Source organism: Haematobia irritans, chromosome 3 (assembly GCF_050003625.1).
Source record: "Haematobia irritans isolate KBUSLIRL chromosome 3, ASM5000362v1, whole genome shotgun sequence".
In the NCBI taxonomy this organism is placed as follows: domain Eukaryota; kingdom Metazoa; phylum Arthropoda; class Insecta; order Diptera; family Muscidae; genus Haematobia; species Haematobia irritans.
Genome location: NC_134399.1, coordinates 175,091,449 through 175,116,228, shown reverse-complemented (window position 1 = coordinate 175,116,228; position 24,780 = coordinate 175,091,449). Strand labels below are relative to the sequence as shown.

The window sequence follows — 24,780 nt, the reverse complement described above, 5'->3', positions numbered from 1 at the left end:
CTGTCATCAAACCAATTTAATTTGAATTGGAATTGAAACGAAATGATGATCCTTTTTAAGCTGACAATACACCAAATATTGCAACATTAACCCCCATTTTCATAAAGCTCCGTTAGTGTTCCGTTAACTAACCAACTTTTAAACCGTATCATGGCCCAGCAAAAAAAAAAAGCGTCGACAAAAAAGTAGTGAAAATGTTCTTTTTGGATCCGGAAGTGGTACCAAATTAACGCATAAACGATGAATTTAACATGGGCTTGTCATAGGACGGATGTCTCATCATTTCAACAGCCGCTTGCACTGAATTTGCATCACTTCTTAAGGTGTGAGGTGAATTTAGTGTTTTGGATGTGAATTAAGAATTTTTGTGATATTTTGACAAATAAATAATTTTTAAATTTTTTTAATGATTATATAAGGCTTGTCTGGAACGATTGTCATCAAATATTTTCAAAAATTCGTAATTTTTATAGAAAGGATTTAACATTTTTTCGGCTAAATTTCAATAATTTGTACAATTTTATTAATTTTTAACTTATTTGAAACAAACAAAAAATAAATTTCCCATTAAAAATATGAAAAAAACGGATTATAAAAAAGTACTCAAATGAACTTCCTTTGCAGTTAAAATAAAGAACATCTTTGGGAGGGCATTTTTGGAAGTTCTTTTAAAGTTGTGCCTTGAGAAGAACTTCCAAATTTTTTGCTGGGGGACGAAGCTGTCATCTTGCTTTTATATTCCATAGGCCAGTTAGGAACTTAACTGACGAAAATTTTTCAGTTAAAGTTAACCGGAGAGAAGATATTTGCAGTTTACTTTCTGTTAACTGGCAATTAAAACCTAGCGGAGCTCCATGAAACTGGCCGTAAAAGTCTATCATCGCAAAAGCCGAATGTGGATTTTTTCAAAATTTTTTTGAAAAAAAAAACACAAAAGCGACATCACCAAATTTTGAAATATTTGACATTTTTGATACTTATTGCAATTCCTACCTTTGACAAATTTTCAAACACTTTCAACTATTTTGTGGGAGACACGATTTAGTAATTCTTTATGTTTAATTTTTACACTTTTTTAGTTTATTTAACTAATGTACGCAAGGAATTTTTAAAGTCAAGGAAACTTTCTCAAAACAATAATTCAATGAACTAAAAGACAGAGTTAAATAGAGGCCATAGAGGGCATAGAGAACATGATACAATTATTTATGAGGTAGCCTTATTTCATCAGGTGACTTTGAACGGCCCATCAAAATTTCAAAAAATATTGTTGACATTTTTTAAATTATGTTTTTTAATTATGTTTTTAAATTATGTTGTTGTAATTAACGTCTAAAATTTAAATTCTATTTGAGGCGTTTTACATCACAGTCAAGTATATGAGGAAAAACAGAGATAGCGCACAATAATTTTCCTTCACAGGCATCATAAAATGAGGATTCATCGATAATCTCTACCAATACTGGTGGGGGGGGTTAAATTTGCCACATGTTTCTCTAATGCCCATGTGACAATGTCAGAGGATGTGCATCCACCATCGTACTCTTGGGCATCGGGTGAGCTGTTCTTGCCAGCGGGGAAGTATTTAATTGTAGGATAGTTTCTTACACCATATTCAACAGCCTTGCTTTGATTACCGTAGCATCTAAGGCACCCCGTTTAACTTTACCCTTTAGCTCTAATCCACTCAGTGGCCAAATTTTTCCAATGACCGCACCAAAGGGCGAAACATTCAACCAACCAATCGTCTTCAGAATTGCAAAGTAAATTTATCAAAGTTATCATCTGTCAATTCAATTACATCATCTTTGCCACTATCTCCACCAGAGGAGATACCACTGCTGCCATCTCCAAAAGCCGCTTGAACTGTTTTCTTAGCTTCCGCCAAAGCCGGCTCCTCAATAGCTTTTGCCGTACATTGTCCATTGTAGTCCGTGGGTGAGCGTTTATTAGCACCAAATATCTTGATTGTAGGGAAATCACGTACACCATATAGACCACCCAAATTGTTGTGCTCATCAGCATCCACAGCTCCTACTTTGATGACATCCTTTGGCCATTTTTTTGTATTCTGAGGCTAGACTCTCACAATGGCCACACCAGTTTGCATAGAATTCAACAACCCAAATTGCATCATGTTGAACCAACCACAAGCCGATCAATATTGGAGGAAGTTAGTTCAATAACAGCGTCACTGGGCGAATACATCCCCCAAACAGTGGGCATCACTGGATACAGAAATTCCAAAAATATTGCACTCAGTTGAATGTTTTTCACTCACAATGTATTTCCATACCAATAAGAAACATTTCTTATGAGTAACACAAAATCAAAACAAACATTTTTGTATTTGTTTATTTACTTTTTACTGACATTTAGTTTGACGTTATGAGCTGCTTTTTTTTAGTTTCTTTTATAATTTGAATTTTTAAAGTGACATTTATTTGTATGTGAATTGCTTTGTTAATATGAAGGTTCCATAAATGAGATCTGTATCTTAATTTTATTTGTAGATATAATTTTTGATTTAAAGTTAAAAAGCCCTGAAAAAATCTATTTGTTTTAAGGAAACCGCTTCGTTGGATCAGAATAAATACCAAAATCTTTAAAATAAATATCTTAGTTTCACATCTTTTGGACCAAGTATACGTTGTTTGAATAAAGATTATACACTTAAAAAAAAGTGAACTCTCTATTTCACTAAAGCCAATTTACTTTTATTTTAGTTCATGGAATTATTATGTTTGGAGAAAGTTACCTTTACTCTAATAATTTTTTGTGTACGTTAGTTAAATTAACTATGTTAAACCGAGGAAGAAAACATACTAATTTGAAGCATAAAGATTAACCAAATTCGTGTCTTCAACAAAATAGTTCAGAATTTCTTCAAATTTGTAAATTTTACTACAAAAGCGCCCACCATGAACTTCGAATGTCACTAAAGACATTCTTGCAATTTTGAACTCCAAGTTTTTACTTCAAACTACAAAATTTCTTTAACGAGTGAAAAAACTTAGTTATGTCTAATAAATTTTCTTGATTTGTCGTAAAATATTTACTTATTTTTATGACATCGGCGTTATGCCAACGTTTGTAATACTGTTTAGTTAAAATTTTCTACAAATATTAAAAATTTTCTAAAATTAAGCGAAAGTTTTCTTCCTGGTGGGTTCACTGTTTTTCTCAGTGTACCCAATGCACCTCAAAATTTCACATAAATCTGTTCAGTCATTTCTGAGTATGCCCGAAATGTTTATACAAAATTCTTGTACGATCATAATTTCCTCAATTTAATGAACCTTAAACAAATTTATTAATAAAACTAAAAAGGCAAAAATAAAAACAATCTCAACATCCATCAAAAATATTAATTATAGAAATTTCACTTTTCACCCAAATATACAACGAATGAGATTTAAATCAGATTGACGAGTTTATTTAATTAAATTTTATGCACAAAAAAGTAGTCAACAGCAAAAAACAAAACAAAAAAAACAATTCAATTATAAAGTGATAAACAAAATGGGTGACTCAAGCTAAATTCATCATAATTTCAATCAAGATCCATACATGGTGGTTTGTCGTAATGTGGGTTTTCAGCTCTCGGGAGAGATATATAAACAAGTGTAGCTTTTTTTTCAAAAAAAAAAAAATTAAGACACACCAGTTACCAATTTCCACTCAGTCGCGTAAAATTAATGATTGATGGTATTTTAACCAGCTACCTTCCTAAGTATGCAATTGCCTTGATTCTTGTGATTTAAACTTACATTGAAGGCTAACAGACGCACGATTGCATGTGAGTTTTTGAAAATCCAAACCCCATTTCCCTCATATTGGTCCATCTTTAAATTTGATTGATATTTAAATATTATGAAAATTATGTTTAAAGGCTTAAATTAAAAACAAAACATGACATAAAATGACAATCATTTATAGTGGCTTGAAATGAATGATTGACTATTTCCCCTCGAAACACCGGTTGTGGATGACGGTGATACAGTCTCGTGTCTTGGAATGATGTGGTCTTGCTTCATTCTATGTTAAATGTCGGATGTATTTGAAGCCTCTCTGTCTGCCGCATGTTGTTATATTCTGCTGGCATAACTTGTTTTCCATAAAAAATATTATTATATTAATTTCATTTTAATAACTTAACAACCTATAATCACTTCAGAAAATCACAAATTATTCCAACAAACTACAATGATCAAACATACATACATTGTATGTATCACAATTTGGTATATCTAGGGATGACAATATTGACGACATATTAAATTTCCAAACAATTAAAAAAATAAAAAATCTTAACTATACAATTATTTTTCGAGCTTTATGGACAGATATAGATTAAGGAACATGGTTAATAGAGCCATTGAAAAGAAAACGCCAGATACAAATCTATACACGCCTGGACTGTACATGTTTCGGTTCGGGCGAATGAACCTTTCCACAGCCTTTAGTATAGATCTGGCTGGGAGAGATAACTCAATTTTGGGCCCTTTTATGCTAACTCCTTATGGAGAAAACATTTGGGAAATTTCCTCTTACAAATTGAATCATCTTTTCTCCCACTGTACATCATCTTTTCATATAACTTACATGTTCCTTAATCTTATTTTCATTTCGTTTTGTTACATAGTAATGCGTTTTATAACATAGTTCTTAGCGAAACAACAAATTATTTAATTAAAAATAAAAGTTACAAATTTCTTTTTTGTTTGACCTGTTGATTTTAGAGTTTCGGGATTATTTTAATTTCGAATGTAGACGTACAAAATTACGACGTTTTTAAATTGTCATCATAAAAAGAAATCATCACATTCCCTTTTCAATTCACCATCAAAACTGAATTCGTCGATTTTGACCACCATCAAAACCGATTTGCCTCAATTTTAATATCAAACTTCGATTTGACTTCATTTTGAAGATTACAAAAAGTCGATTCCGCCTTTTTACCAAGACAAGGAACTTTATTGCAAATGTTGTGGTGTTTTCTTATAAATCGTTTGTCTTGGGTCGGCCACCCGAAAACCTGGACCCAGTAGTCTCGATCTAGAACTTTCAGTCTTGGCACTGAACACTACAGTTTTTCGATTTGAAAATCTCCGAAACCTTCCTGTGTAACTTTACTTTTTTTCTGTATGGCCTTCGGTATATGACGATTTTCAACTAACAAATTTTGTCATATTTAGCAAAAATTTATTTTAATTTCAGTCTTGGCACTGAACACTACAGTTTTTCGATTTGAAAATCTCCGAAACCTTCCTGTGTAACTTTACTTTTTTCTGTATGGCCTTCGGTATATGACGATTTTCAACTAACAAATTTTGTCATATTTCGCAAAAATTTATTTTAAATTTAATTTAAACATATATAAAACAACTCGTATATAAGCATCTAGACGTAATAATGGCTAATAAACTGTAAATTCATTTTTGTTTCAATCCTTTTGATATAAAAATTACAATCCCCATTTTCTATAATAAAAAAACCCCTCTCCCAATCGACATCCCTATTTTATATTTCCATTCAATATTTCATTGCGTTAGGCTTGTGTGATCGGTCAATTCGATTTCATTCTCTTAACTTTTATAAAGCGGACTTTGGAAGCGTAAAACGTAATGCAAGTCTCAGATATATCATCAGTTGAGAGACAAAAATTCAATTAAAGTGAAATTAATAATAATCAAATGTGTATAGTATATGAGAAATTATAGGCTAAGCTACTTTTCTTTCTTCGTGATGTAGATTTTTTTGAATGGCATAAATTGTTGTCGGTGTCTTTATGCTAGAGAGCTATGGACTTTATGGAATGGAATACTTACAAACATATCACTACCATTCGCATCACATCATCCACTTCACTTTATAACGATGGTGTTAATATTTTATTTTATTTTTTTTTTTCATATTGATATTGATACGATCATTGGGAAATTGATGTTTGTACAGTGGGTTGAAACAATATAAAGACAGGACTATGGAATAGGAGGGTAAACAATTTGCGATTTTTTTTCCAACTTCAGTAACTTTTGTCGTTGCGCCATAATATAGATAGACAGATAGACGGACATATATATTTATCACACACTCAAAAACAGTTTACTTGAATCCAAAGATTTTGGCCTTCCCTTGAGAATTTTGGTATTGATTCCGAACCAAAGATGCGGTTTCTTTCAAATAAAGACATTTTTAGCGACCTATCTGGCTTTAAATCTAGGATCAATGCCATTAAAATTTGGATACAGACCTCATTTATGAAGGGCTCTTTCTCTTTTTGTGATATATTAATTAAAGAAGTATTCACACCAAATGCCAGCTAAAAAATCCAAATTATGACACACTTCAAAGTAAAAACTGTTGTCTTAAGTTCAAAAGAGAGAAATTTTCCTTAATATAATTAAGGAATTCATATTACTAACATGCAAGTTTGTGACTTAAGTCTTTTGTTTATACCAGGATTTGCATTTATAAAATATTAAAATATACAGGAGAATAGGATGGGACAAAAGTTTCATTTATCTTTAATCTTTTTTCCTATTTTTTAACGTTCAGTAACGTTTGTCATTGCGCTAGAAAAACAGATGTACGGATACATACTTCTCACTTGCAAATATGTGACTTAAGCCTTTTGTTTATATCAACGATTTATTTAAAACATCATAAATTGTCTAAATTCCACATTTTCAGCTTTTAAAGGTCATTCATATTTTCTTCATGAAAGTTTGAGTCTTTAGTCTTTTGTTTATACCAGTGTATTTGTTTCTAGAGACCTCCAATCGATAACATTTTTCTGGATTTTTTTACAACTGATTTTTATCCGATTTTTACCAACTTCAGTGTACTAAATTCCATGAATATCCAATAAAACATGCAAATACACAATGTAGGCATAGACGGATGGGCAAACTTTCAGACCTAGATCGACTAGCGATTCTCAGGGAGAAAGTGAAGAGTTCCTGTACCCATTTCCCTACTACAAGTTCGTGTCTTAAGTCTTTTATTTATATAAAAATGTTTGTTTCTTAAGTCTTCCAATTTATACAGATTTTCTTATTGTCTTTCCACTGTTCAATAAAACGATACGGGTCTTTTGTATTAAATTTCATTTTCATTTCTATTTCATTCATTGTCCATTCGATGTTATCTCTGCATTACTTTTTGCCTTTGATGTCCATAATATTTCCCAGAGCATTAAATGCGTCGATGAGCTATGAGTGCATTTGGGCCTAAGGCAAAGAGGCGTTGTACGTTTGCTATGATGATTATGGTCATTGAATTAGAGAAACTGATCAACAAATAATTAAGCTCATTATTTTCAATTTTACCTAGTTATGGGCTATAGATGTTTCATACGATTTTGTATTCATTTCCCTGGACACAGTCGTTTTCAGTTTGGTTTTGTTTTTGCTTTAGGCCCTCCAGAAAAAAGTAGCAAGCTGATTTTGCTCTTACCTATACATTACGTTAATAACTAAATCACGTATATCCGTGTGTGTTTTGATTGTTTCACGATCACGATAATAATGATGTAGTCCGTATGAGTAGACCATATTACTTTATTATATAGATAGCCGTTTTGTTTTGTGTTAATGCGCCTTTTTGCTCTTTATGGATGAAAGTGAAAATGTTATGAATGTTTTTTTTTCTTATTGATTTCTTTATAATTGACGAGCTTTCTTTATTTTTCTTCATTTTTGTTTTTTTTTTTTGTTATTACAAATTACTAAATTATATATTTTCTTTTTATGAATTTTTCTTTACAGGTTCCCACAATCGTCTGAAACGCCCTTCTTCATCTGCCACAGAAAAGACTCAAATTACAAAACCTTCTGGACCACCACCCAAAGTAAGTTATAATTTCTCTAATACGTTTACTTTGGAAATATTTAATAGTAATTTACAAATTCCTTTTTTAAAGTAGAAAATTTTGTAAATAATTACCAAACTCATTACAAAACAATCCGATAATGAATCATTTTAATGTAAAAACTATCATCATTAATAAGGGTGTTGGTCATTTAATGTTTATATATTTTCATGTGCTATATAATTGCGTAAAAGTCCTTACATTGTTATACAAGATATCGATTAATTATTATGACAATTGGTAATCATCAACCAATTGGAAAATTTGCTCACATTTGAAAAATTTAACTAAAATCAACCATAGATATTTTCATGGCATATTTAGACCATAGAATGTTTACATGGCTCATCTCCCTCAGCTTTCCCTGAAATTGTAAACAAATTGGTTCATTTCGACCCGAAATCCTACCTTCATTTTCCCCCTAAAAAATCAAAGTCATACACGGGTTCTATTCAAATCTAATTTTTCGCCGATTTACGGGTAAATTTTACAAAAATGCTATGCAGCTCATCCTATTGGAGGGTAAATGATTTAATCATTAATCATTTGTTTATTTCTTTGTTTAATTATATCTAAGTAATATCAGAATAAAAATTGGTCAACCTTTTATAGAAAGACTATCAAAACGACATTTTTTTTTCCTTCAACTGCTTCATTTCATCCTATAGAGAAGCAAAAGTTTCTAATTCTAAGCAATCGCCTATTATCATAACATTATATTCGTATTTATACATTCACTTAATCACCACTATTTACGACACTCTTGAATCTATATCTGGCTAATTTAGTTTATGGTTTTCATAAAACTCCCGTCGGGAATTTTGTATATCCTCAAATGCATTTGAAGATTACAAACTTTTTGAACTTTCAACACCACAAGAACATTTCAATTCATTTAACAAGGACTATAAACAAAATTCAAACTAATCGAATCGACAATGACCGACAAAAATATACACAACTCAATTCTAAGGCTTAAACGAAATGATGTCAATTGCCGATATAAAGGAGCAAACAATTTTTATTTTATAACCAAATATAAGAGCTGACCAAAGAGGAAGAAACCCATGGGTTAAGAATATACTGGTTCATCGGTTGGGGATTCTCAAAACACTCAGAGGAATATTGTGGATGGGTTTGCATAGAACGATTGCCGGAAGAACCCTAATTTCTATTATAATGAGCTTAAGGGTTCCTGAAAATATTACAGTACACAAAAAAAAAATTTTCTGATTCAATCACAAAATTAATTGATCCAATTAATTTTTTAATTGAAATGTCTTCAATCACGAAAATGATAGTATCAATCACAGTGTTAATTGGGCATAGAAAAAAATATTGATTAAAAAATTAATTGATTTCATTACCAAATTTCAATTAATTTTTTAATTGATTCAATTAAAAATTTAATTGATGTTGATTGCAAAACTCAATTAATTTAGTAATAAAACAAGGTAACTATTTTCAATTACATTCTGAATTTGCTTAGAATTTTTATTTGGATTAACAATTAATTGTTTGAAAAAAAAAAATAATTAAAAATTTAAAAAAATGTTCATCACTTTTTTAACTGACTTAGTCTTCCGAATTGGATTAAAAGTTAATTGTATCAATTAACTTTTTAATTAAAAATTTTAAAATTTTCAATCATTGACTAAATTAACTTAATGTTTCTATCTTGATTAAAAAGTTAATTGTACCAATTAATTTATTAATTGACAAAAAATTTCAACTTCAATTAACTTTTGAATTGGAAATATGTTGGTGATATTTTTTTCTGTGTAGGCTCCTTACATCCAATAAGGGATTGACTCTATGCTACGACACTCTAATGAATTCCAAAATCAATTTCCTAGGAAATAACACGATTGCAACAAACATGTTACATGGTTACCGTCCAAAAATAACATTTTACTCTAGGATGTGATCGTATTCCATCTCTGTGTTCACTTTTCTAAGTGTATGTCTCTAATGCTAGGTGGACAAATGGTTAGACGACTGAGGCACCAATATAGAAATGTTGGCAACAACATTTCCAATCGTTCGGCAAGAGGCCAGGCCAATTGGCCTTACTGGCAAAGATCGAAAAGTAAAGAAAAAAGCGAAAACCAAAAACGTAAGTTCCATTTAAAAAAACTAGGAACATTATGAGGATCAGGCTCTTCATAAAAGATCAACTCTATACACAACAAATACATAATGCTACTAATGATGATAATGATGATGACGATAGTTATGAAGAAGATGTTGGTGGAGCTAGAACTGAAATTGGTCAGCAAAACACATAGACCACCAACGACAGACAGTCAGGGAAATGCTTAGACGGACGGACTTACATCCAAACAAATAAGACAAACACCGTTCGAACACAATTACTGCGTACTGCTAACACATTGGCACAATTCCCTCGATATCGTAAAGTAAACACCATCAACGAAACGAATTGAGAATTATTTAGTTTTTCCTTTTGTATGGGGCCATTAAGACTGGGTTTAGGAAAAATTGTCCAGAGGGCAGTGAATAAGCAGACAGTGGAACGTAGCAACACAACACACATAAAAACATGCGGAAAAAAGACACCTTGAACATTGCTATGCGGCAATGCTGGGGAAATATGTGCTGAAGAAGATGCATTTCGTGTATAAACCACCAACAAATAAGAGGAACATATCATTTGTGTAACACATTATCAGTGGAGCAAGATCATTAGTTTGTTGTTCTTAGTCTTATTGCGAGCTCATGAAGTTCTAGCTCCAGATTGTTCCGCCTCTGAAACTGGTTATTATGGCTAAAATCCTTTTTTGGATTTGTGGCCAGTCTCAATATGCTTAATGCTGACAGACTGACTGACTGACTGACCACATTTATTCTTTCTTTCCTTTTGTTCTGCTAGTCTTTTTTAAATTTAGAGCAAATCCGACAATTGTGGGACAAGAATTCTAGATTTGTAGCAAATATACTTATGGACATTGTCAAAGCATATGCGAGTCAACCTTATATTCTGTAGATTTTTATCCGAACAAGTGGGGGATTCATCAATGATGGAGAGTGGTTTAATAATGTGGGTTAAGGGAAATTGATGGGAGGCGAGTGTGGCAAGCAAATCGAACAAACAAATATCCAAATCCATTAATTAAAGGAAAAAACCAAAAACTTCATCAGTAATGTGACGCAATCCAGGCTATATGAATCGGACAACTCTTAATGATTAGAAACTAACTAACGAAATTCAAACTAACCGGGAACTCTCCAAGTTCTATCGATTTGGAAGGAAAAAATGCACACAAACTATTGTATTATGTTATTATTCTGTTTAGTGGACATCACTGTCAAACACATTTCGAAACATTTTTGACGAGCTTCCTGAAAGTATGCAACATCAATTGGTTTGTAGCTTTAATATGTACCAAAGCCGGACTAGGGGAAAACTGACGGTGTTGTATGTTATCAACTACGAAAATGGAAAATTCGTAGGAGATAGAGGTGTGCGCAGGAGTGAAATTTCACTCACACTCACGCACATTCACGAAGTCAAATATTTATTCACGCACGCTCACGCACGATACGTGTGGTAGCCAGTCCCACTCAAGCACATTCACGAAATGAAAACCAGTACACACGCTCACGCACAAACTACTTTTAAAGTCTCACGTTCACGCACGATTCACGACAATTCACGTGACTCACGACATTTTCCAACCAGGAATGAGCAAAGGTAACAAAATTCATGAATAAAATGTAGTTCGAGAGCTAAATTAATTTCAGTTAACATACGAGTAAGAATTAAATTTTGATTTTTTTCGTGAGCGTGATTTTGCAGAAATTTTATTCATGCACATTCACGAACCGATTTTATTACTCACTCACGTTCACGCACGACATATTTTTTTTAGTCCCATTCACGCACATTCACGAAAGTTGCTTCAGATTTTATTCACGACTCACGTGATTCACGCGTGTCATGCGCACACCTTTAGTAGGAGATTTCGTTATTTTTTTTCTCAATCATAAAATTATTGTTTCACTTTTTTCATCTTCATATGGGGCCGTTTTGCCGCGATTTCGACCTTCAAACGCTCCAATAACGCCATATAATAGTCACTGTTTATATTCTATGCGCATCCCAAAAAACAGAGGCCATTACTTTGGGTCAAATGTGAGCTCGCGTGGCACCCATTTTGCACAGAGCTTCCGCATATCCAAATATTGATGAATGATATGACCAACACGTTCCTTTGATATCTTTAAGGCCTCTGCTATCTCGATCCACTTCATTTTACGGTCATTCAAAATCATTTTGTGGATTTTTTTGATGTTTTCGTCGGTAACCACCTCTTTAGGGCGTCCACTGCGTTCACCGTCCTCCGTGCTCATTTCACCACGCTTGAATTTTGCATACCAATCAATTATTGTTGATTTCCCTGGGGCAGAGTCCGGAAACTCATTATCAAGCCAAGTTTTTGCTTCCACCGTATTTTTTCCCTTCAGAAAACAGTATTTTATCAAAACACGAAATTCCTTTTTTTCCATTTTTTCACAATAACAAAAGTTGCTTCAAAAAAGACGCTCTATCTCACAAACTAATTGACTTACAAACGTCAAATTTTGACGCGAATCATTTTAAGGTTGGTACTATATAAAAATAATATGCATTTAATACTAGCGACGCCATCTATGTGTCAGACCGGGGACTTATCAGCCAACCTGTTAGACAATCCTAACTTACCACGAAATCACCTCAAGGAAGATTTCGACTGAAATATCGTTTGGTTTCAGTCCATGGGGAACTATGCGTTGTTTTAGAGGATTTCAAACAAAATCCCGTTCATAATCCTTTACCCTGCTTTGTATACTGCCGGCCCCATACGGTTTTATTTATGTTTTCTCATCTTGGAGAAGTCTTTGTTTTAGACAAAAACGAACGGAACTCAATTGTTCCAATCTACAGGGCTCGTAGTAATATCAATGCCGACGTTGTAACTTTACGCCTTAACATTTTGTACTTTCATGCGATCATAGAAACCACACCGACTACTAACAATCACTAGCCCAGTCTGGCGTCCTCTTCCTGAAATTTTTTCACAGCAGTCATAACATTATCTCGTTCTTTCATCCCTTGATTGCTGATAATTTATACGTGGAACTATTCCATAGTTGTGTCTGGTCGAGACGTCACAGATCTTTAGGTGAGAACTACTGATCCCTGCATTGAGATACTTCTTTGCCGACAAGAATATGCACCTCTCCTCCCCCCAAGAGGGCAGTAACAATATTAATGTCTTGGACAAAAGAGATGAATCAGACCTTTGACAATTACATCATAGACCAAGGAAGGTATAGACAGCGAAAATGAATTCACAGCGCTGTAGTTTGTCTGCACACCGTAGATGGCTCTTTTTCGTCTGCAATTGAGTGATTTTTTAATTTGACTTTAATTTGTTTTCTTTCCTTTGTTATTTTGATGAAACACCAACTATTGGAAAAACATGTAAAATTCTATGCATCCACACCTTTTTTGTAATGCAAAATGACTGATTTGTAGGGTAATTCTCGCTTTCCAAAAAGAAATTGAGTCACTTGACTGCGCAATTGAGTGGTGAACCATGGTGACTTGTTTAACGATGTCTTTATATTTTCTTGGTCTATGATTACACTCGCTGACAGAACATTCCGACCTCCAAGAACCCTCAAGGGTCGTAGCGTTAAGTTTTGTAAATATGCAGAAGTTGTTGCCAAAATCTTTGGAAGTAGAAATAAGATCCTGAAGTCATTGGCTGGTGGCATAAGAAACAGAAAGCTCCTACAAATCAAATCAATTGGTTATCCGCTTACCAATTACGCGATCCGTAAGGGGATAGCGGACAATAAGATTTCTCCCAGAGGAAAAGACGGTCCAAACACATATTTCTTCCTACCCACTTCAAGGAGGAAGACAACTGGAAATGCTACGTCGGTGCTATATCAACAATCTGACATTTCTAACCGATATGTCCTAATATCAGGGATGACAAACAGCATAGTAGAAATTGTATACAATCGTTTTCGAAAAAGTACTTATCTAAGCCAACAGGTAATTTATGGGCTGTACTACATAAATTACATGGGTTTTATGAAGGAGAGTCACCATACTAAAATCTTTTTTTCCAAATATCCCTTCAATCATTCCGTACACAAGTTCATGGATTCGAACTCAATCTTCAAATCAAAGAGACAGTTGCTTCTAGAATTGGACTGTATCGTATGAGTTGAAACGACTCCCAGAAATGTAAATCGATAAGGCCAGAAAAGAGGAAAATAATAGGCCAAAGTTAAATATTTAATGTGGAATTTATTGAGAGAGGAGCTGCTTACCGGTGCGAGTATTCCATGTTAAATTAAATGAAGAATACTCAGGATAAAACAACCACAAATAAATTTTTCCATAAGATCGGTGGAAGTGGCGCAATTGAGTGTAACGATAAACTAATTTGGACTAGTGTTCATATTAAAGTCAGTGTATGGAAAGTAGGTTGAAAAAGGTACCAAATGCATCGCGGAGGTACCACGGTATTTGTTTTACTTAGATAGTACCAAGATAGTACAAAAGTGTCAACTTATTCAACCCTGACGAGTATAAATATTTTACGATTCATTCAAGCACTTTCACCACCGTGGTGCAATGGTTAGCATGCCCGCCTTGCATACACAAGGTCGTGGGTTGCATTCCTGCTTCGACCGAACACCAAAAAGTTTTTCAGCGGTGGATTATCCCACCTCAGTAATGCTGGTGACATTTCTGAGGGTTTCAAAGCTTCTCTAAGTGGTTTCACTGCAATGTGGAACGCCGTTCAGACTCGGCTATAAAAAGGAGGTCCCTTGTCATTGAGCTTAACATGGAATCGGGCAGCACTCAGTGCTAAGAGAGAAGTTCACCAATGTGGTATCACAATGGACTGAATAGTCTAAGTGAGCCTGATACATCGGGCTGCCACCTATCCTAACCTAAGCACTTTCAAAAAATTCACTTTTCCCCCATTTTCTTCTACCATCCCTCGTTAGCAGTGTCTTACCCGTTGGTCAGAAAGAAAAACACCATGGAAAATGGCAACTTTTTAGTAGCAGCAACAGTTGTAACAACCTTCCTTATATGTTCTGATTCTTAGTGCTCCTTTTCCATGGTGTTTGTTGTTTTCATGGGACGTCTAGAAATTATTTCTAGTTTCAGTTTCTTGCCAGTTATGATGTTGTGATTATATGTATTTGGGTGCGTGTGTGAGGTTCACATTTTTGCCAGAAATTCTTAAACTGGACAACATTCTTAGTATGCCAGTTATACGCGTTTTCATAAAAACAACAAAAACTCTAAGCCAACTTGTTTAATAGTGGTAACCTCGCTTGTTATTGTTGCAATTTCTTTACCACTAAGCTCGAGCCTATGCAACATGCTCCCTGGACAGAGGATAATGCAATAGTGGTACATATAATAAAAGCTGTCGTCGTCGCTTTAGGCGGCTCGTGCTTAAGTTTTGTGTGATTTTTTTTTTTTGCCTATTCACTAGCTTTCTTCCCATTTGTTCTTTTCCCGTCCATAGCCTTTATTGTTGTCGCTCAAAGGAGAGGAAAGGAGCGCACATAAAAAATGTTATTTATTTATATTTATGTGTAGTTCTGGTTTTGTAGTCTTGTATTCTTGTTCTAAGGCTGGTCGCTTGTTTGACCAGTGGAATATGTTTCAACCATATTTGTAGGATAAGAAAAACGCATCATCATCATCATCGTCATTGTTGAAGTTACAGTTAGAGTCTATGCAACGGCCTTGCATGCTGGGTATTTGTTTGTCTGAGTGTTTGTAAAGCAAGGCAGTTTGCAACTTTTGTCATCCAACAGAAAATTGTTCAACATTCACTTGCATGATTTGTGTTGAAGGGAGCAGCCAACGGTGCTGGATGGTCCATGGTAAACCTGTAATCAAATTTACGCTCTTTGCAACATTGTATGAATTGTACAAGAAACTGTTAAATTTTGTAGGTTGAATGAGTAATAAATTTCCTTAGCCTATACGTTCTACCATTGACCACACTTATTACATTTTCCTTTTATTCTTCTAGCCTTATTGAAATTAGAGCAAATTGTTCATTTGGGGGATAAATATTCTACGTTTGTAGCAAATATTTTTGCCGACAACAAAAGTCAAATAATATGCAAGTTAACCAATTTCTATAGATTTTCATAGGGACATATTGATAACTCACCGTTGATGGAAAGTGGTATTATAATGTGAGTTTCGAAAGTTGGTGCACATTTATATAGTATTCGATCATAAATGGCCTATTTGATGTGATGAGCAATCTAACCAAAAATTCAATCAATTAAAACATCGATTCAATAGGGTGACGCAATGTTGTATATCGACTATAAGAAAGAGATACCTCATTGTTGTTTTACTCAACTACGAGTATTGCATAGTACCAAGTTCGTAGTATATTTTCACAGTGAATTGGGTCCCAAACGCATGGATGTTAACTTATTTGTGCGAAATAATATGCCTACCTTCAGAAGTGTTCGAAAAAAAAACTACAAACAAAGATTTCGCAGTTACACCGCGCAAACGATTGTTTACGTAATATAACGGATTTTCGTGCGAAATAATGGCCAGTTTCTCATCTTCCGATTAATTCTTAACAGTTAGTAAATTTTTGTATGGGATGATCTGTTTTATCGACACGATATATAAAAACAAGACATTGATAAACCAACCCCATATCTATGAAAATTCCAGTTATCTATTTTGTTGTTTAGACATAATTGGGAAAGAAATTTTTCTATAGATCCTAAAAGTATGCAATAAGTTTTCTAATTAGCAGTATTGGTTTGTAACCCAACTAAATTATCAAAAAATCAAAAATTCAATATACAACAGCGATTCTATTACATTTCGGCTGCAACGTATAAACGCGACATCTTTATATAAACGTCTTTGATTGCGTTGTCATTTTTGAGGTGGCTACATTATAATAAAGTACATTGAGTAGTTTTCAGCAAATACACACACCTTCACTGTTTTCATAGCCTTTAGCTTTCATAGTAACTATGTTAAATACCAACTGCTGTTAACGACACTGAACATAGCTCGTTTGAAAAACCACAATAATTAAGTTGGCAATGCACAACGCATGCATACAATCCTTTCGGCAGGTTGTTTTTGGTTTTATATGAAGATATTTGCATTGTGCTTCACAAAATATCGATAATTTTGACAAACTAATTTTAATTTTTTATGGTACATTTCCCAAATGACCTTTGAGAGTAGTAGTTGTCTTTGGGATATTCACCCAAAACAAATGAAAATAAAAAAAATCCACAGTCGTGTTCAGAGAATGAAGCCGACCCATTTTTAACGGCGGCGGCTGTTACTAAAATTTTGCCTCCGGCGGCGGCTTGAACAATCAAATTTACATATCATTCATATCTTTTGAGCAAGATGTTTGCGAAATTATTATTGAAACCGAATATTGAATAATTGTGGATCGATAGTTCAAAATTTTGCCAGAAAATACACCAATTATTAATAAATTTTTGTATTTTTATTAAATATTTTTGATAATTTGGCGGCTAAATTTGAGTCGAGATGAGCCAACATATTCGGCGGCGGTGTCGACTGTCAAAAAAGGGTCGGCAGCGGCTAAAATCAGCGGCGCCATTCGGCGGTTTGATTCTCTGGTCGTGTTTCTTAAAAAACGCGTTCAACTCACAATAATTCACTAATTCGAAGACAAAATAAGCGCCGGAAACTACACTACAAAACGCAATAATATTATTACCATAGACCAATTAAAATAGAGACATACCTTGATAATTCACCATAGTGTTGTTAATTTGCAGTGCGCAGTGACTCAATTTCTTGACTCAATTTCTTTTTGGAAAACGAGAATTACCGTACAAATCAGTCAATTTGCATTACAAAAAAGGTGCTGATAGATTGAAGTTTTTACAATATTTGGTGTTTCAAAAAGAGAACAAAGTAAAGGAAAATTATTACAATCAACCAGCGTTGATGCTATCTAAAGGTGGATATTAAGTTCGAGTTTATCCGCTAAAAACGTCATTTTTTCACGATTACTTTTCTTTAATAATCCATTTTAAGAAATACAAACTTTGTGAACATTTGCTTTGGGCTTTTCCCCATCAAGTTATAATAAAATTTGCAACAAATATGTATAATTTCATGCATTTTTCTTACTGATTTAGTTTTCACTTTAGCGATTTTAACGGCTAAACTCGAACTTAATACTCACCTTTAAAATCGTAATTTTTTCACAATTAAGGTGAGTACTAAGTTAGAGTTTAGCCGCTAATTTTCACTAAAGGTGAGTATTAAGTTCGAGTTTAGCCCCTAAAATCGCTAAAGTGAAAACTAAATCAGTAAGAAAAATGCATGAAATTATACATATTTGTTGCAAATTTTATTATAACTTGATGGGGAAAAGCCCAAAGCAAATTTTCACAAAGTTTGTATTCCTTAAAATGGATTATTAAAGAAAAGTAATCGTGAAAAATGACGTTTTTAGCGGCTAAACTCGAACTTAATACCCACCTTAAAGTGAAAACTATATCAGTAAAAAAAGTCATAAAATTATACATATTTGTTGCAGATTTCATTATAACTTGATGGGGAATATCCCAAAACAAATTTTCACAAAGTTTGTATTCCTTAAAGGTAAGTACTATGTTCGCTTTTCGAGTTGAAATTTTCGCGGTTACTTTAATAAAACAGTTCAATATGAAGCAGATAAATTAATTCAATTGATGCGCGGTTTCTTGTTCCCCTAGATTTCGGCAAGACTTTACAGGAATATTTTGGTTTTAATTTATAATTTTGATTATTTCAGGAAAAGTAATCGCGAAAATAAAGTGATTTTCAACTCGAAAACCGAACATAGTACCCACCTTAAAATGGATTATTAAAGAAAAGTAATCGTGAAAAAATGACGATTTTAGTGGCTAAACTCGAACTTAATACCCACCTTTAGCCGCTAAAATCGCCATTTTTCACGATCTCATCTTAAAGATTGGTACTAAGTTTGAGTTTAGCCGCTAAAGGCCGGTACTCTGTTCGGTTTTCGCGTTGAAACTCCATACAAAACCAAAAAATGCGAAAAATTTGCGAAATTTTTTCCATTTGTGATACTTTGTTTTTTCGTGTTGAAAAACTGACGTTTATAGCATGGCGCCATTTGCAATGTGAATTAAGAAATAATCTATTTGTGCGGGTTTATAAATCAAACACGGACCATATTTTTGTTCCGAAACTAAACAAAGGATCAAAGGAATAGCAGATCAATTGCCCAAGGAAAAATAAAATGTTATTTTGTAAAAACAAGCAACAACCACCAACTTAATCCAATATCGCTCTCTGTAAAATAGCGCTCCAAGCTACCTAAAAAAACGCCGCTTTCTATGTGCGAAATAATGGTTTCCATAAAAATTTTTCGCAAGAATGAACATAGTACCGGCCTTAAAATCAAAAATAAATCGGTAAAACATATAATTATATATCTTTGATATATAATTTTATTATAAATTGATGGGGAATAGCCCAAAGCAACTTTTCATAAAATTTATATTCTTTAAAATGGATTATTTAAGAAAGATAATTGCGAAAAAATGGTGTTTTAGAGGCTAAAACTGTTCAGTTTTCAAGCTGAAAACCAGCTTGTTTTCACGGTTACTGTTTTTAACTACTTAATTTAGAAATATAAAATTATTTGTAATCAATTCCTTGGATCTATTCCATCCATTATTTGGCAAGACTTAATAAAATATAATCGTCTTCATAAATATATTTGTACTTTTAATTTAGTGTTTTGGCGTAAAACCCGAACCTAGTACCCACCTTAAAGGCCAGTATTAAGTTGGCATTACCGCGCTAAATTGGCAATTTGTCACGCTTACTTTTTTAATATTTGCATTGGATCATTCCCCATCAAGATATAATAAAATTTGCAACAAGAAGATATAATTTTATTCTGTTTCTGCAGATTTAGTTTTAATTTTAGCGGCTAAACTCGAACTTACGATTACGTGTTTTTTTTAATAATCCATTTTAAAGATTATAAAATTTATAAAAGGTTGCTTTAGGCTATTGCCTATCAAGTTTTTATAAAATTTGCATCGAAGAGGTATAATTGTATACTTTTTTCTTACTGATTTTTCTTTGATTTTAGCGGAACTTAATATCCACCTTTAACCGTGGGATAATCGAATTACAGTTTCAATACGTATTCCTTTACTTTACTTTCAGGCTGTACACGGTAGCATTAAATTGGTGTTTGATATTTATTTATCTCGTGTGTTCTCAAAGCATAAATGATGTTAGATTAACTTTATTATTAGAGGCAATAGGGAATACACAAATTGAGGCAAAATCACTCAAAAATACTTTAAAAATGTGTCTATGCTATTTTGTGCACAAGTGCAGAAATGAACTTTTCCAATGAGTGAAACATTACCCAACAAACACAAACGTTTGAAAAATGCTAAATTTCAACAATTTTTCAAACATTTTTTCAAAGGATTAGGGTAATATTCAAGTTGAGAAATTGTTGAGAAAATCGCGTTCTCAACAAAAAACAGACATTACCCTCAACAGTGAAATTCAACACATTAGCAATAATATCTCAAGTGTTATCCTCAAATTGAAATGCATCGCTACTCAATAATTTGTCAAATAATTTTCGATGTGAGTCAAATTAAAAATTAACATCGTTGCAAATACTTTTCAACCTAAATTTGTATGAATGATATCTCCACTTCAAATTGAAAGTCAAAGCCAAAATTCTATGCATTTTGTATAATATATTCATTTTCATCAAAATAAAATATATAATAATACACTACACTACATAATACACTACAATACCAATTGATAAATAATAATCTTATTAAACATATCAACAAATAAGAACAAAACCAAAAAACGAACAACAAAACTTTAAATATCTTAAACATTATTAGTAAACACTTTTGCATTGATAATTCGATTTCCTTCCTTTTGGTGTCATAAAACAGCATTAAAATTTATTAACATGCGGGCAATTTGAAATTAGGAACGTACTGGACCGCGTGTTAGAATTGATTTCCAGCAGAAGGAATTCACAAAATATCCATTTTAAACTGATAATAGCATATGAATTAAACTGACGATGTGATGCACAATTTCATCCAGAAGTTGTTGATTTCAACAATTTGTTGTTTTTAACAATTTTAATTGGTTGCACTTGTAATGTTTCTGGAAACTTTTTCTTGTCGATAAGCCACTCATTTTTCATTGGTCAGCTTCTTAATGTTTGCAAGAATATAGCATCCAAAGATTTTAGTTTTCTGCAAAGAGATTTAAATTTAGTGACTTCTCTAATGTGTTGATTTAATTTTTCATATTGACGTACCAATTATTATAAACTATTTGAAGCAGTTCCAGTTAATTGTCCACCATTTTTTCATCGGTCAGCTTTTTATTGTTTTCAAGAACGTGGAATCCATAATTTTAGTTTTCTACAAAGAGATATACATTTAGTGACTTCCTTAAAGTTTTATTTCATTTTTTTTACCTATTTTCATAAACTATTTGGTTATTTGTCTAAAATTTTCCATTTTTTTAATTTCTTGCAATTGACCACGAACTTCGTTGCACAAATAAGTATTGAAAACCACATGGTTTTTTGTTGCATTTTAGGGTAGTGTTTTGTCAAAGTTTTCTCATATTATCTTCAACACCTTTTCAAAGATTTCGTCAACATTTTGGCAAATTGGAAGTAATTCGCAAACAATTTGAAGATGTATTGAAGATGAGCTATTTTAAGTCAAGTTGAATTTATGTTGAAAATTATATTTACCCTCAAACTGAAAAGTTGTTGCATTTGAAAAACGCTCATCCTGTGTTTATTGGGTAGGCTAATATTCAACAACGACCTCTATTGTGATTTGCCTGCAATGTAAGTGCGACACCTTGTTATACACATCATTGCTTTAATTTTCTACCGAATAGTTGTTTTTGTTTTACAGACATTTCATATCGAACACTCTCGGAGAAACGTTGTGCGGTCGGAAAGTTTGCAATTTTGTTTTTTGTTCGTTTACTTAATTTTGTTATTGCCATCGTTTTTAATAACAAGTAAATACCTGGATAATATATAAAACAAATAATTTTCATAAATCGATTTTTAAGACACAAGCTTCTTAAAGAGAAAAATCAATTTCTAGTGAACTTAAAATTGCATTTGGGTTAATTGGGTGAAAGGTGGTGGGGGCATAATAAAAAAAGTGTTGTTGCCAAAATTGGAGTTAGCGCGAGATTACGCGGTCGACAGATATTTTCGACGGCGTTAGTTTTAAAAAGTTGACAACGAAATTTTTAAACATATTTTACATGAAATAGTTTTGAATTCTATATAAATAGCATTCAACTTTCTTATAGGGTCCCATAAGTAAATTTATATTAAACAATTGTATTTCTTGTGCTTTTTAATCTTTCAAATCATTAACAACCGGCTTACCTGGGAAACGCCGTTAACAAACATAGATCGACTCGGGGAAAATATCTTTCGTCTCCCCAATTGGAGCATATTATTGTGTTTATGTTCAGTTTTATTTTTGTTGTAGACGCGGTTACTTGTGGAAATAGAGTGTGTGTCAAATTCCAACATTTGTTTTGGTTTAATAATTAAATGTAACTAATTTATTTTAATGTTTTATTGTTATCGTTTAACTTAACTTTCTGCAGTTATTGCAAAAAAAGTGAAAACTACAATCATTTTGTCAACGTAAAAAATGGCTTAATACAAAAATACAGTGCCAAATAAAAAAAATCAACAAACCCTGATTTTCAACGTCCCCCATAAAAGGTGAGGACACACAAACAATGGTAAAACACCATTTCTCTTTATGTACTTTTACTTGGCAGGTTTTTTTTGTCTGATTGGAATAACATGCTCACAACAATGTTGTTGTTGTTTTTATTACTTGTATCTTTGCCATATTTACAACAATAACACTTACTTGAGCGTCATTGTAAATGGAGAGTCGTCATTATCACCTTGATCATTATAATGATCAACACTTTATTTAATTTTGCTTATTAAGTGCCGAAAATAGTGTTGTTGTTTTTCCTATGCGACAGTGTTTTTGGGTTTATACCACATAATTTAATACAACCCAGCAAAAAAAGAGCTTCCAAAAAAGTAATTTGCATCACTTCTAAATTCATGCATGCATTGCAGGTGAATTAATTTTTTATAGTTTGCCAAATAAATAATTTTTATATATTTTTAATGATTTTTGATGCCTTCTAACACTTGTCTGAAATGATTGACCTCAAATATTTTCAAAACTTCGAAATTTTTCCAGAATGGATGTATACTTTTTTTTTTTTAATTCTTACTCTGTTTTCAACCTTTAAAAAAAGTTTAAATTACCCATTAAAAATATAAAAAAGCGAGTTATAAAACATCTTTTGGAGGATTGGAAGTGCTTCTAAAGAGCTTTCAAACCCAATTTGCTTTGATAGTATCAATGGAAAATGCAATTTTTAAGAAAGTACAAAAAAGGTATCTTTTTGAGCGAAAAAGTACTTTTCACCAAATTTCAACAAAAATTCCATTGGACGATTATTGTCAAGAGCTTTTTCAGACTAAATTTTGCTGGCCAGCTCCACAAATTTAAATATATTTTTTTTTTAGTTTCATATCCGCTTACAAAGACTACAGTAGTATTGTAATCGCGGTTGCCACAGTTTGTAGAATTCTTCCAAAAATGGTACTTCACAAATTTATAAATAAAAATATTGACACAATTTTCTATAGAAATAAAATTTTGACAAAATTTTCTATAGAAATAAAATTTTGACAAAATTTTCTATAGAAATAAAATTTTGACAAAATTTTCTATAGAAATAAAATTTTGACAAAGTTTTCTATAGAAATAAAATTGTGACAAAATTTTCTACAGAAATAAAATTTTTATAAAATTTTCCATAGATATAAAATTTTGACAAAATTTTCTATAGAAATAAAATTTTGCCAGAATTTTTTATAGAAATAAAATTTTGACAAAATTTTATATAGAAATACAATTTTGACAAAATTTTCTATAGAAATAAAATTTTTTTTATAACAATTATATTTTGGAAAATTTTTCTATAGAAATAAAATTTTGAAATTTTTTTATAGATATAATATTTTGACAAATTTTTCTATAGAAATAAAATTTTGAAATTTTTTTATAGAAAATCGTTTTTTACTCTGGCTTTTACAAAATCGAGATTTTCTTAACGCATAAACTTGTCTGTTTGTAGAATTCTTCTAAAAATGGCACTTCACAAATTTATAAATAAAAATACATTTTTGACACAATTTTCTATAGAAATAAAATTTTGACAAAATTTTCTATAGAAATAAAATTTTGACAAAATTTTCTATAGAAATAAAATTTTGACAAAATTTTCTATAGAAATAAAATTTTGACAAAATTTTCTATAGAAATAAAATTGTGACAAAATTTTCTACAGAAATTAAATTTTTATAAAATTTTCCATGGAAATAAAATTTTGACAAAATTTTCTATAGAAATAAAATCTTGCCAGAATTTTTTATAGAAATAAAATTTTGACAAAATTTTATATAGAAATAAAATTTTGACAAAATTTTCTATAGAAATAAAATTTTGACAAAATTTTCTATAGAAATAAAATTTTGCCAAAATTTTTTATAGAAATAAAATTTTGAAAATTTGTTATAGAAAATCGTTTTTTTACTCTGGCTTTTACAAAATCGAGATTTTCTTAACGCATAAACTTGTCTGTTTGTAAAATTCTTCTAAAAATGGTACTTCACAAATTTATAAATAAAAATACATTTTTGACACAATTTTCT

General features: G+C 32.0%; 1 protein-coding gene, 1 long non-coding RNA gene and 1 pseudogene across 5 annotated transcripts in view; 1 reads left to right on the top strand and 2 right to left on the bottom strand.

The window, feature by feature from the left end:
• MICAL-like (protein) overlaps nucleotides 1-24,780 on the top strand; it is a 254,246-nt gene that overhangs the window by 157,857 nt on the left and 71,609 nt on the right. For 3 of the 4 annotated variants that reach the window (XM_075298918.1, XM_075298917.1, XM_075298916.1), the window contains exon 5: nucleotides 7,773-7,855. In XM_075298918.1, coding sequence (XP_075155033.1) covers nucleotides 7,773-7,855 — 83 coding nt within the window. Of the gene's footprint in view, nucleotides 1-7,772; nucleotides 7,856-21,916; nucleotides 22,026-24,780 lie in introns of those variants that run through there. The other variant, XM_075298919.1, reaches the window with a different exon arrangement.
• LOC142228955 (protein disulfide-isomerase A6 homolog) lies at nucleotides 1,347-2,309 on the bottom strand (annotated as a pseudogene).
• On the bottom strand, nucleotides 20,691-21,798 carry LOC142228486 (uncharacterized). Its single transcript, XR_012720182.1, has 3 exons — nucleotides 21,463-21,798; nucleotides 21,301-21,406; nucleotides 20,691-21,235 (listed from the first exon to the last, which is right to left on the bottom strand). It is a non-coding gene; the product is annotated as an uncharacterized LOC142228486 (long non-coding RNA).